Below are 15,103 nucleotides of genomic sequence, written 5' to 3'. Positions count from 1 at the left end.
TGTTACATTACCCTCATTTTTTATTATTGTTTTTTTAATTACTATAGAGATGGAAGATTCGAATCATAGACTTCCTAGTCACTAACACATGTTATACTCATTGAATTATATTCATTTTAACATTACTTTGTTAAAAATGATTTTTGGACTTAGGCCCATAGGAAAAGTTGTTGGAAATGACTTTTGACCTATAGGAAAAGTAAAAAGAGAGTGAGAAGTTTTGTTCCACGTGGATAGTTAAATTGCCTGGAGGGTTAAATACCAATACATTTTCTAGATGAGAATTCAAGGTGAGTTGATGGTGGAAGTATAACCCTTTCACCACACGGGCTGTCATTCGTCTGGTTGGACGTGCGGGTTCAGGTAATCATGCTTAAACGATTTGGAGGCTGCGTTAACCTTGAGGAACAACTGGCTTAAACGATTAGCACCAAAATCGCGCCATATTTACTTTCAAGGCAGTGGTTCTTCCATGGCGCAACAACATTCGTGACATCTAATTCAACATACTTCACTGTTCTATCTTTGTAACATTCATTTATTAATTTTGAAAAAAGTACATATTCCTTAATTACTTACAAATTATAAAATCAAACTCTATCATCACATGTTTTTGAATTCTCACTGATTTTAGATTTACGAATATATTCCAAAAACGAATTAACATATCCAAAAGTATGTATAACATTTATCAAAAGTATGTATAACATTTATTTTTTTTTTATGTATATGTATAACATTTATTCTAATAGGTCAAGTTTCATAAATTTGAAAATTTAAGGTGGAAAGTAATCTTACTAGTTTTGAGTTCATATGTGACTTTATTATTTTTATTATTTGAATTCAAGTCATATGACTAACTATTTAGATGACCGAGATTTCAATTTTTTTAAAAAAACATAAAATTGGCATATGAATAATTTTTTTTAATGGTTTAAATTAATAAATAAACATTTTACTAAATTAAAATATTTGTTTATAATTTATTTGATCATTTATCAAAAAAAAAATTTCACGATTCAATGAAAATGTAATACGCCTTCGTGAGAAAATATGGAAAATGTTGTCAGGAAAAGTTAATACTCTAACCGAATTTATTTATTATCTTTTTTGACAATAAAACACAATTTTTTTTCTCGGATGAATATTATCCACACACGGTATGATTGCGCGTCGAAAATCCTCTATAAAATGATTCCCTACTCTGCTCATACCGTACATCTGGTCAACTACTACCTCCCATCATCAACGTCCATCAATAATTACACGGCAATCCGAATTCCATCACACATAGTCACTGTACACACGACTACACCGAATCATCACCCCCCAAACAACCACCATATATAATCTCCCTCCTCTTCTTCGTTCCAACTCGGAGTAACATCGTCTGCCAACTCAGTTCCTCCCGAGTCGCGTTCTCATTCCAACTCGGCCATGGCTTCGGTCCATGCCACAGCTCCTCAGAGGTTCACATCCTTCACCACAGCAAAACGAGCTCCAGCGCCCTCTCATCCACGCGCCGCCCTCAATTTCCACGCGCCGAAGCCTCCGGAGCGTTCGATTTTCTCGAGAAACGGGCAGAGGTCGAATTGGGCGTTGAACTCGGCGGTAGAAGAGCTCGATGTTATCCCGGTGCAGAGCACTGATTTCACCGACCAGCAGGAAGGCGTGGCGGTGGGACGGGTGGAGAGGGATGGCGTGGAAGGAGAACTGGGGAGTGCGGTAGGTGGATTCGGCGAGCTCTCGTTGGGAGGTGCTGGTGAAATTCAGGGGTTTTCTTCTTCTGCTTCTGTTGGCGATGGCGGTGGCGGTGGAACAGAGAACGAGGAAATGGAGAGGGTTATGATTGATCGGATTATAAATGCGACCATTGTTCTTGCGGCGGGTTCTTATGCTCTCACGAAGTTGCTTACCATCGATCAAGATTATTGGCATGTGAGTCATTCTTTTCGATTGCTTCAATTCAGTAGTTTTCTGTGTTTACTTGGGAAGTGAAATTGTATAGTTGGGAACGGCTTTGAATAAAGTTGTGAACTGTGAAGCTAACTTGAATATACTGTCACTGTTAGATTGACAAATGAAAGGAATAAACTATGCTATAGTATAGTTCAATCTTAGCAAGGAGCTGAGGAAACAACTACATAGAACTGGAGTTTTTTGGTTTGTATTTTAATAATGGAAAGTTATGTAGTGATTGGTGATATGAAATCTATATCAAGTTTGCTTTTGCTAAAACTAAAGAATACAACTTTAAATTAGGGTGAAACTTTTCTGCTTCAGCATTTTGGAAAAGCTGTTGAGAGTTTCATGCTTTGAGAACAAGTCGCACCTTAACTTGTTGTAAAAAAACAAGTGTAATGTAATTTCGAAATCAGTTCTTGGTTCAATCACCTAGAAGCACTCAAAAGCACTCGCAAGAGGTTGTATCAAGTATGAAGTAATTTCTTATTGAACATTTTTTACATTAGTCTTTTGCTTGAAAGCACTCCCTAACACAATCTGATTGTTGTTATTTGGGAAATTTTTAGTCACTCAAGAAGTTCAGCACTTGGACAACGGTCTAAAGAAGTGTGCTGAGGAGTAATCTTAGGAACTCGCACTTCAACCACGTCATCCAAATCTATGCAGCATTCTAATTTGTCTTTTCCCTTTAACCTGCAGGGATGGACACTTTATGAAATACTGAGATATGCCCCTCAACACAACTGGAGTGCTTATGAGGAAGCTCTTAAGACGCACCCAGTTCTCGCTAAAATGGTGATTAGTGGAGTGGTGTACTCTCTTGGAGATTGGATTGCACAGGTAAACTCATTCATACCATCAACTTTTAACATTCCCAATTATCTACTTTGTATGGCCATGTAGTTAAGTTTCTCATTTTTTAAATTTGCTCTTGTAGTGTTTCGAAGGAAAACCTCTGTTTGAATTTGATCGCACACGGATGTTCAGATCAGGCCTCGTTGGTTTTTCTCTACATGGTTCCCTTTCCCACTACTACTATCATTTTTGTGAGGTATGCTTTCTGAAATTTTCCTTGTGCTTTGTTGTCAAGATGTTTCCTTACCTTAAGATAAACTTCAATTCGTTATCTCAGTCCTGTTACTTCACATTAAAGAAGAAATCCTGCCTTGTGTTTCCAGGGTCTTTTTCCTTTTCAAGATTGGTGGGTAGTTCCTGCAAAAGTAGCATTCGATCAAACGGCATGGTCAGCAGTTTGGAACAGTATTTATTTTGTGGTATTAGGATTCTTGCGGCTCGAGTCCCCAGTTTCTATATTTAATGAACTAAAGGCGACATTTTGGCCTATGCTTACCGTAAGAGATTCTATTCTTTTCCTGAATCTTCACATTTCCATGAGTTAGTTGAATAAGACAAATTCTTACTAGTGCCGGGAAGTCATTTTCTGCTTTAAACTATGCATTTGTGAATATTATTCACATATAGTCATTCATTTTTCTTCTTCTGAACTTTCTTGTTCTCAGTTCCTTGATATCACACTTCGCTCCAGATACCCTACTGATGTGATGACAATAGACCTGGTCTATTGTCATCACAACTCGTCAGGTTCAGCGGGGTGTCACTTCATATGTAGCAAGTGTTACATACACTAGTTTTTTGCCCACCTTTTCCCTTACACAGTTGGCCCTTAATTAAATTATGTACAAAAGGTTGGAAACGAGTTTTGCATAATTATGCTCATTCAAACAAACGATCAATATCATGTCCAGAGTTTGAATCTACATTTTATTCACACCGAAATAACTATGAAAAATCATTACCAAAAGTTTGTAGACAGTGCTTTTCAATTGAATTTGATGTTGGCTTGTATGGATGCGTCTTTTATTCTCTGAACTTAATTCTGGATTATTTTTTGTTCAGGCCGGTTGGAAACTTTGGCCGTTTGCTCATCTTATCACATACGGTGTTATTCCTGTAGAACAAAGACTCCTGTGGGTTGATTGTGTGGAGCTTATATGGGTGACCATACTCTCAACGTAAGCATAGAGTAGTATCATTGAGTTAGTCATATTATGTTATATTATCTCTCTTTAGGAGGGAGCTGAATGCAAATCAAATCTTGTTGAGCAATATGCTTTCCTGTGATTGGGGTCACGCAATAGCTAGTTTCTCCTAACATTTGCTAATTTATTTGATTGCTAGTTATTCAAACGAGAAATCGGAGGCCAGAATCTCCGAGGTAGCAACAGATTCCAGTTCAGATTCCCTTCCCACAGATTCAACTCAGGTATTTTGGTCTTAGGACACGTGATCGACCATTTTATCAAATATCCCTTGCTGGACTAACCATTTCTGTTCTGCTTCTTTGGTTTTATCAGGACTAAGCTTGCAGGAAAAACCATGTAGGATCTGAAGATGGAACCATTTGTTGCTCAGTTCGACTCCAAGAGTCTCAAGAGTAAGATCCACTCCCAGAAATACTGTACACATATATATATGATTCTGGCTGCAAATCTCGACTATTGTATGTTGTGTAGAAATATCTGAACTTGATTGTAGATGTCATATTACTTGTATTCTTTTTTCCTTTGATAGCTTTACATCAACTGTATAAAAATAATGAAATATATAGAATATTCTAGTTCCATTGGCTCTTCAAGCTTTATCCATGGTGCCAAAGATCAGAAAGCTGCAGAAAAAACTTCTTGAAGCCTAAGTTCTTTCACCATTAATTCTTCTATCAAAACTGCTATGGGGTTAAGTGAGCTGAAGATAAGAACCACCATGGATTTGGCTAAAATGTACAAGCTATACTTTGGATGTCGTTGGGATTATAATTAGATATCGTATGAGTTCTCTGACTATGGTCGTACAGAATCAAGGGGTTAGTTTGCAAGATTAGTTGAGATGTCCATGAACCAACTTGAACATCTTTATGTTATCATTCATTGTTTTGCTTGGTTCACAACAAGAATGAAGGACCTAAGCTGCAATTCTCATCAAATATGGTCCTTTTGGGCAAATTAATTGGAAAAGGGAAATTAGAGAAGCTCCTTGTATTTTCTGGAATATGTAGGATGTTCTTTTTAGGGGATGGAACAGGAATAAATAGGGGTATGGCGGATGGGGATTCCATTGAACACAAAGACCCCACATGTAATACAAATCCAGCGCCATTTATTATTCTTTCTCATGATTTTGGTTTCTTTTGTCTTCTTAGGGATATTCCTCTCATGTGGCACTCGGTTATTATTGGGTGAATTGCTTTAATTCATCACTCTCTCGTATCAGGGCTAAATTGGTGATTTCACTTTAACAGTGGTTAAGGTTTCGTTTGGTTTAGTTTTTAGAAAATTAAGCCTATAAATATTTCTTTCATCTTGAAATTTATTGCTTTGTTATCTACTTTTTATCAATGTTTTCAAAAATTAAAACCAAAATTTTGGAAATTAGAAAAAACAGTTTTTAAAATTGAGCAGAGAATCTAACTCTTTTACTAAAAAAAAAAAATGTAAACTATGGTTAGAAATTTGAAAGAAATAAACTTAATTGTAAGGTTTGCATTAGTTACATCTTGGTGGCATATTTGCTATATGGTTAAATATTTTGAAGACATAAATACAAGATAGTGAAGGTAAGTATTGACCTGTTGTAATTTTACCTTTAAATCATTGAAAAATTATATCATTCTTATATCATTAACGTAAAAAATGATTTATCATTTGATTTTAATATTTTATTGGATGAATTTATTATTAAAAAATAAAAATTATAAAAATTAAATTAGTTTATGGTGACCAGGATAAATTTTATTGCGCTCCTTTTCAGTGTTTAATTCTAAAGAAAGATGGCAGATCAAACCAGACTTATAAGCACTTTTTTTTTTTTTTTTGGAATTAAGTGGGAAGGAGATAAACTGGTAAATGTAATTAAGGATGAAACGTTCTGGACTTGGAGTAAATTTTGTTCCTATACAATAGCCTATCATTGAATTATTTTGATTAGACTCATATTTAATCACTCTTTATACAACAACTTGCTTGACGCAATTGAATTAACTTTTACAATGACAAACAACTAGCTAGGACCGAAGCGTGCAAGTAACCTAATTAATAATTAAAACCCAGGTTTCTATTGAATTCTTAGCAGTCATATAGAATTAATTTAGATTTGCATTAAGTCTTAGGTTTCTATCATGTGCTTAATTAATTGGAAGGCCCTAACTTAATTAATCAATTTTCTTTGAACCTAATCAAATCATGCATTCTAAGATTCAAGAATAGCCTATAAACTCTAGCATACAAGATTCAATTATTCGTTACTTACCGATTGAACCTAGACGAACATCAAAGAATTGTGCAAGCCTAAAATCTTTAGCATACAACATACATTCAAGGGTAAGAGTGTCAATCCATCTAAGAAATATACATCAAGAACTAAAACAGATTCAAAGAAGCATAATTACGATATGAAATAATTTTCAAAGAAATTCCATAGGGTTTATTCCCAAGAACAAGAAAAGAACTACTTACTTTAAAATCTTCATGGACAAAGCAAGATAAAGAAAGAAGCTTCAATCCATTGTTTACCATCCAAAAGAAATTAAGAATATAACCTAATGATGCTATATAAAAAGATAAACAACGAAGAAAAAATTGAGGTATCTCCTTGGTCTCCATCAGTTTCCGCATGATAATATCTTAAAAGTTAGAAGAATATATTTATAGGCAACAACATAGTGTTGCAACGCTCTAATCGAAGCATAGCCTTCGTGAAGGAAATCTAACACAAAGATTTCCATAAACAGTGAACGTGGATCATTCCAAATTCCATTCAATATGAACACAACAATTACAGTCTAACCAGAAACATACAGATTATGCATTAATCAAAATTACAACATGCTATAATAAGATTCATGGGATAGAGTATGCATACTTATGAAGAACCATTCTTCAAGTATCCCTCAATTAGTCTCCAATGCGTTCGAACAACATTCAAACGCAACGAACGACATAGCCAACAGCACGAACACGAACACAGCCTTCACGAACGCCTGAATTCTCCTTAAACCCAATCGAGTCCAACTCGATCCACGAACTGAGTTAGAACACCACCACAAGTGTTGCCTTAGTATTCTTGGTGTGAGAATCCAGGAGTTATGGACTTTGTATGATCTTGGATGAGGAAGACAGGAAGTATATGATCGAGTAAACGATCGAGTAAGTGGGAGATATGAACACTGTCTATCGCATAGATGATGTACTCGATCGTTTAGTAAATGGAAGCCCATCGTATAGACTTTGCTATTCAATCGTGTGGCAATGATCAACGAGTAACTATCGTATAGTTAACTCTAAGTGATCATGTATGCTCTCAACGGCTATCACTTAGTAAAAACTCTTTTCACTTGATAGCCTTTTCTCCGTAAGAATTTTTCTAATGAATTGACTTCTAAATTTGGAAAACTATTTTTCTTTTATCTCACGGTTACCATAAAACTTCAAATAACCTCTCACTCAAATTGGTTATTAGAGAAAAAGAATTAATTATCATATAATTAATATATTATAAATAAATATGATAACCAACTTATCATATTATATTTATAACCTATAGTTTTAATATTTCATTATATGAAACATATAAATCATAGTTCTTTTTCTATTTTATGGTACTTAATATAAATCATATTTATATTAATTCCTTCAATTAATGTATCTAAATCACCAAAATTATATCATATATTATTGAATTTCCTCATGTTAATTTGAACACTTCAAATCAACCCCAAAATCTGATTCTCAACTTGAACCCATTGAGTTACCAATAGAACCTCATGGACTTATAGCTTGAATCTCCAACGGTACGTAAATATCTGACTAAACTCTTTAGTCACGAGATCCACCATCCGTTACTGCCAGTCACTCCACTAAAGACTGACAACTACGCTCTTCGTACTACAGATATATTTCTGTGTCCATATAACCAATCAACAGTGTGATAACCTTTCACAAATCGCTCATAAGTACAGTTGGGCCAATTTATCGTTTTGTCCCTGTAGTTACATCAAACTTCTTAAGTACCATTGATCCCTCTAATGAACAATAAGTCATAGTCCTACTATGATTGAATCCTCCCTTCCAAAGAGAGGGTGTGGCCACTATGTTCAAGACCCGGAATCAACCCTTAAGGAAACAATTTATCTACTTACCCCAACTTTGAGGAAGGAGTAAATTTCGTCTTGTGTAACTGAGTTCCAGCTCTCCAATCAGAAAAATCCCCAAAAAGGTAGGCTTGTTGAGTTGGCAATCTGGCCACTCTCACCCATACTAATCAAGGGACCGCCCTCATGGACAGGAGTTCCCAAAACACTCAGGATTAAGGTCATGTCACCTATGGTCATTTTAATGAGATGTAAGTCTCAATTACCAATGGCGTTATATAAAGAGACTAACAATCTCGTGGTCCGATCTTATACAAATTCTTTGTATAGGACACTCCCACTCGCATGTCTCTACATGAATGGTCAGGATCAGACTATTTGTAGCACTTTATAATACTTATAAATATCTACAATGCGGGCTTCGTAGTGTCACCAGGATAAGGTATCCCTCCTTTATCCTTATACTACTGACCATTTAGGTTGTTACTTAGGCATGATCCACTTGTATGTCTCACATACATGTTTAAGTTTACATGAAATAACCATGGATCTTAGTTTATTAGATATGAGTAAATGCAAATAAAATAACATTTATTTTATTAATAACAATGTGTGTACAATTTGTTTACTAACTACAATATCACCGAGAGAATTAGGACACCAATCCCAATACTTCGAGCATTGCGACGCTGAGCTTTACACTCAGCGTGCGTGTGCAGTATGATGCACCTATTAATATTCGGAGCGTTGCGATGCTCAATGTAGCATTGCTTCTGCTTTTTAGCGTTACGCTCAATTAGAGGGTTACGATGCTTTTCTCAAGGACATTTTGGTAATTTCACGTCTTTGAAGCTCGTGCCCAATTTCAATTTTGATAACTCCAAATCAACCTTGAATGACCTTTAACACTCTGAAATGCATGATTTGCTCGAATTCCTACAAGAATAGATATTTAATTATTTTAATCAGACATAAAAATAGCTCTTTTCGAGAGCTATCAAAATTATTAAATTGTTGTGAATTTGAGGAGTACAACGACGCACAACGAGAACACAATATGGAGAAAATATAATATACTAATAATATATAATAAACTAAATAAATATTAAAATGAATATAATATAATATATAAATATATAAAATAAATAAATAACAAACATTAAATAAAATAACAAAGAATGGATTTCTCCACTTTCTCCAGTTCTTTTAGATTGATTACCAATATGTGTGTCTTTCAAAACCCATCAAATGCCTATTTATAGACAATTTGACAAGTAAGAGGTGGATTACATGAACATCAATAGTGTGTAATCTTGAGACACATGAATAATACATGGGGTAATGGATAGGTGACACATGACCAATGGACACTAATAATGAGCATCTACATTACACCTAATTTAACACATTTATAATATTTCCCTTTAGATAGCCATTATATATGAAAATATGGTTCGTTAAAACCTTACTAGGGAAAAAACCACTGGAAAAAAATTTCTAGTGATAGAAAAAAAGTACATATTTCATATAATCTGATACTCTTAAAAAGTATATTTACTCCCATTCATGGAAGCAACACTTGAAATTTTTGAGTTGCCGCATTCCAATATTGTGCATCAGTTTATCAAAAGTTGCAGTAGATAATCCCTTTGTAAATAAGTCTGCCAGGTTATCTTTTGAATACATTTTTTGTACACTGATGTTGCCATTTTCTTCAAGATCATGATTGTAAAAAAGCTTCGGTGAAATATGTTTTGTTCTATCTCCTTTAATATATCCCCTTTTGATTTGAGATATTCATGTTGTGTTGTCTTCATATAATATCGTTAGAAGATTTTTACTAGAATAAAAACCACATGTTCCACGAATGTGCTGAGTCATTGATTTTAGCCATACACATTCTCGACTAGCCTCGTGAATTGCAAGAATTTCAGCATGACTTGACGAAGTGGCTGTCTGATCACCATGATATAGTAGTTCTTCCACATGGAACAAATAACTTGTTTAAGATCTCGCTTGATAACCAACTAAATCAAAATTTGATTTATTTGAATAACACAAACCCATGTCAATTGTTCCTCAGAGATAACAAAGTATATGCTTAATTTTGTTTCAATGTCTTTTTATTTGTCTATATCTTGCTAATAAATTTACTGAAAATGCAATATCTGGCCTTGTATTATTAGCAAGATATATAAGTGCACTAATTGAACTAAGATATGGTATTTCAAGACCAAGAAGTTCTTCATTATCATCTTGAGGTCGAAATATATCTTTCTTCAGATCTAGTGAATGAACTTCCATTGGAATGTTCAATGGATGTGTTTTGTCCATATAAAATCTTTTCAAAATTTTTCCTGTATAAGTTGACCGATGAACAAATATCCTATTTGCTAAATGCTCAATTTCTAAACTAAGAAATTTTTTTTATTTTTCCGAGATCTTTCATCTCAAATTCTTTCTTAAGATATTCTATTGCCTTTGAAAGCTCTTCAAGGGTCCCAATTCTATTTAAGTCATCAACATACACAGTTATAATAGAAAATTCTGACTGTGATTTCTTTATAAAAATATATGAACATATTGGACTGTTTTGATATCCTTCTTTTAACAAATCCACTCAAGCGATTGTACCACATTCATCTTGATTGTTTCAATCTATATAGTGATCTCTATAACTTTATTGAATACAATACTCGAGAATTTGATTTATATGTTTCAGATACCTTCTCATATAAATATTATTATCAAGAGTTTCATATAAATATGTTGTGACTACATCCATAAGATGCATATCCAGACTTTCAGACATAGTCAGATCAATTAAATATCTAAGTGTAATTGCATCCACCACCGGAGAATACGTCTCCTCATAATCAATACCAAATCTTTGTGAAAAACCTTATGCGACTAGTCTTGCTTTATATCTTTTGACCTCATTATTTTCATTTCTTTTCCCCACAAATACACATTTGTATCCCATAGGTTCGACACCTTATAGTGTTGAGACTACTGGTCCAAAAACTTGACGTTTTTAAAGTGAGTTTAATTCTTCCTTGATTACTTCTTTCCGCTGAAGCTAATCTTTTCTATGTCGACATTCTTCAATAGATTTTTGCTTCAAAATCCTCATTTTCAGATATAATATCAAGAGCAACATTATGTGCAAAAATGTTGTCAATAACTACATGAGTTTGGTTCTATCTTTTTCACATAGTTTATTGAAATCTCGTTACTAACTTTATGTATTCCACCTTCCTCATAGTCATGTCATGAATTTCTTCATGGGTATTTACATCTTCAACCAAGTCTTCTTGATTATTAATTATTTTTCTTTTTCCAAGATTTTTATCTTTGGAATCCACTTTTTTACCACACTTCTGGCGTGTTCCAGACCATTAGTGATAACTTGCTATGTTAGGATATCAATTTTCGATGGAACATTTGCAAGTGGTATATGTGAATCAATTACTTTCTTTACATCTATAAATGCATCTGGTAACTGATTTGCTATAATTTGCAAATGAATTATCTTTTGAACTTCAAGTTCATATTGATCTGTACGAGGATTTAACTGAGATAATAATGATGTATTCCATGTAATTTCTTTATCCAACTTCTTAATTCCTCCCCTTAATGTTGGAAAATTTGTCTCATTAAAATGATAATCAGCAAATCGTATAATAGATATATCACCCGTAAGGGGTTCAACATATTTGATAATTGATAGGGAATCATATCCAATATATATTCCTAACCTTCTTCGAGGACCCATCTTAGGATGGAGCAATTAAGATATATACTACACATCCAAAAATTCTCAGATGGGAAATATTTGGCTCATGGTCATAAGCTAATTATAATGACGAGTACTTATGATAAGATATTGGTCTAATGCGTACAAGTGACGCTACATGCAAAATAGCATATCTACATACAAATGTAGGAAGCTTAGCTCTCATAAGCAATGGTCTAGCAATTAATTGCTAACGTTTTATGAATGATTATGCTAAACCATTTTGTATATGAATATGAGCTACATGATCTTCAACACTTATCCCAATTGACATACAATATTTATCAAAAGCTTGGTATGTAAATTCACCAACATTATTAAGATGAATGGTCTTAATTGTATAATTAGGAAAATGTGCTCTTAACTTAATTATTTGAGCAAGTAACCTTGCAAATGCAAGATTTCGACTTGATAATAAGCACACGTGTGACCATCTGTTGGATGCATCTATTAATACCATAAAATATCTAAATGGTCTACTTGATGTGTTAATAGGTCTATATATATATCACCATAAATTCGTTCTAAAAATGTAGATGATCCAGTCCCACTTTGACTGGTGATGGACTAATGATTAATTTTCCTTGAGAGCAAGTATCACATGATAATTCATTATATTGAAGAATCTTCTGGCTTTTCAATGGATGTCCATTTTAATTCTAAAAAATTATTCTCATCATTATAGACCTTGGATGACCTAGTCTGTCATGCCAAATTTCAAATATGCCTGGATTCATGAACTTCAGGTTCATTGTTGCATATGTTTCAATTACTCGTATATGAGTACACTACAATCTAGAAGATAAAGTCGACGACTTTTTCAATATACATTTTTCATATGGGACAATAGATATGATATAAAAATACTTCATATTATTCTTTTTATCAGTCTCAATATGATAACTACTGCAACATATATATTTAAAACTAAGTAGATTTCTCTTTGATTGACTAGAGAACAATGCATTGTCAATTGTAAATTTTGTTCCTCTAGGCAAAATAATATTTTATTTTCCAAACCCTTCAATTAGGTTTGTAGAATCTGATATTGTATTGACTTTTGCTTCTAGCTTTATCAATTTGGAAAAATATTTTTGATTTGTAAGTATTATATGTGTAGTTGCACTGTCTACCAGACATGGATCATCTTTATTCAATTTTTAGTCTCCCAACATATGAAAATGATCCAGATTTCTTCATGAAAAGAAAATTATTACAATAAGAAAAACAACATTTAAAAAATACAAAGGTTAATATCCACTAAGAGGGAAAAAAACATGGAGGTGAATAAAAAAAAAAAAAAATAAATCTAGATATTTTCAAAGTTAAAGAAAACACTTGATGTTTTATCAATTCTACCGATTTTCTAGGAGATTCAAAAAAGTCCGCCACATCCAAATTTGTCATATGGGATGGGTCAAATATGTCAGTATCTTGGTATGCAAAATTTGCTGTCACATTTTTCTCTTTTTTCTTCAAGGATGCTTGATAGAGATCAACGAAGTATTTTGACATATGACAAGTACGTGACCAATGCCCAGTCATTCTGCATCAAAAGCATTTATTTTCAACACTTTTTGAACTATTATCTTGTGGAGCTTTTCTTTTGTGATTATCATTTTGTGTGGTTCTTTTGAAATTTGAATGATTAAAAGAATCACCACAAAAATAATAATTATTTCTTCCTCTGTTACGGTCACAACCTCGACCACAATTATTATTAAAATTCATAACATTCATTTCTGTTGTCCCTGTTGGTCAAGATTCATGATTTTTCATTAATAACTCGTTATTTTATTTGGCCATGAGAAGACATGAAATTAGTTCAAAATATTGTTTAAAACCTTTCTCTCGATATTGCTACTACAGGAGCATATTCGAGACATGAAAGGTAGAAAATGTCTTTTCTAACATATCAACATCAATAATTTTCTCTCCACATAACAACAGTTTCAAACTGATTTTAAATAATGCAGAGTTGTAATCAATTCTCTCATTTGAAATCTTGTAGACTCAAGTGTATCCACTCATAATGAGCTTTAAGAAGAATAACGGCTTTTTTATGATCATACATCTCTTTCAATTTTCCCCACAAGATACGGGGATCTTTTATTGTAAGATACTCCATTTTCAATCCCTTGTGCAAACGATAACGAAGGAAAATCATGACTTTTGCTTTGTCCTAACTAGATGTTATATTTCCTTCTTTAATAGCCTCACCAAGATTCATAGCATCTAAGTGGACTTTAGCATCAAGTACCCATGACAAATAATTACTCTCGTTAATATCAAGGATGATAAATTCTAATTTTGTGAGATTTGTCATGGCAGCATCATTATAAAATATTTTATTTATATTAGAAATTTAATAGATATTGAATATGTAAAATAACATTAAATTTATTATTTATAATAAAGTGTGAAAAATCGACATACCTTTAGTACCTACCTTTAGCAAGGAATACGATAGGAGCTCGTGCTGATAACGTGTTGTGAATTTGAGGAGCACAACGGCGCACAACGAGAATACAGATATGGAGAAAATATAATATAATAATATATAATAAAATAAGTAAATATAAAAATAAATATAGTATAATATATAAAACAAATAAAATAACAAAGAATGAATTTCTCCAGTTTTTCCAATCTTTTTGGAGTGATCATCTTTCATTACATGGATTAAAAAAAAAATAATAACAAGTAATAAAATAACAAATAATACAATCATCTTTGATTCCCAAACATTCTACATATTTTATTCCCAGACATCTAAAAATCCTTAAACCAAACGACCCTGTGTGTATTTCAAAATCCACCAAATGTCACTATTTATAGATAATTTGACAAGTAAAAAGTGGATTACATGAATACTAATAGTGTATAAGGTTGAGACACATGGACAACTCATAGAATAATAGATAAGTGACTGTTACAGTATATTTAATTTAACATATTTATAATACAAATGAAAATTTCTCTTTTTTGTCGATCTCATGTTAATTTTTTTTTTAAAAAAAATTCCTATCTTTCTAACACACATTAAATTCACTAATTATAATAATAAAAGAGATTCTCCCTAGGCATCACATATTAAATAAAATAATCATAATAATCATAAAAAATAAAAATGTGCCATAGTTAAGATCTAATATCTAAAAAGGGTTTACTATGGTTTA

At 32.9% G+C, this 15,103-nt stretch overlaps 1 protein-coding gene across 3 annotated transcripts; it reads left to right on the top strand.

The window, feature by feature from the left end:
- Positions 1 to 1,365: 1,365 nt before the first annotated feature.
- On the top strand, positions 1,366 to 5,155 carry LOC120091374. Of its 3 annotated transcripts, none has more exons than XR_005485703.1 (8): positions 1,366 to 1,938; positions 2,665 to 2,805; positions 2,903 to 3,016; positions 3,144 to 3,317; positions 3,883 to 3,998; positions 4,165 to 4,249; positions 4,341 to 4,420; positions 4,605 to 5,155. XR_005485703.1 is itself a non-coding variant. In XM_039049376.1 (7 exons), exons 1-7 carry the CDS (start codon positions 1,438 to 1,440, stop codon positions 4,344 to 4,346), a joined length of 1,137 nt encoding a protein of 378 aa, XP_038905304.1. In that variant the 5' UTR covers positions 1,367 to 1,437; the 3' UTR covers positions 4,347 to 4,603. The 3 variants fall into 3 exon arrangements, 1 of the variants encoding a protein (XP_038905304.1); XR_005485704.1 differs by having other exon boundaries at positions 4,595 to 5,155; XM_039049376.1 differs by lacking the exon at positions 4,605 to 5,155 and having other exon boundaries at positions 1,367 to 1,938; positions 4,341 to 4,603.
- The last annotated feature ends 9,948 nt before the right edge of the window (positions 5,156 to 15,103 follow it).

The sequence above is a fragment of the Benincasa hispida genome, chromosome 11, assembly GCF_009727055.1.
Source record: "Benincasa hispida cultivar B227 chromosome 11, ASM972705v1, whole genome shotgun sequence".
Taxonomy (NCBI): domain Eukaryota; kingdom Viridiplantae; phylum Streptophyta; class Magnoliopsida; order Cucurbitales; family Cucurbitaceae; genus Benincasa; species Benincasa hispida.
Note: the sequence above shows the minus strand (reverse complement) of the source record. Positions and strands in the feature narration are given on the sequence as shown.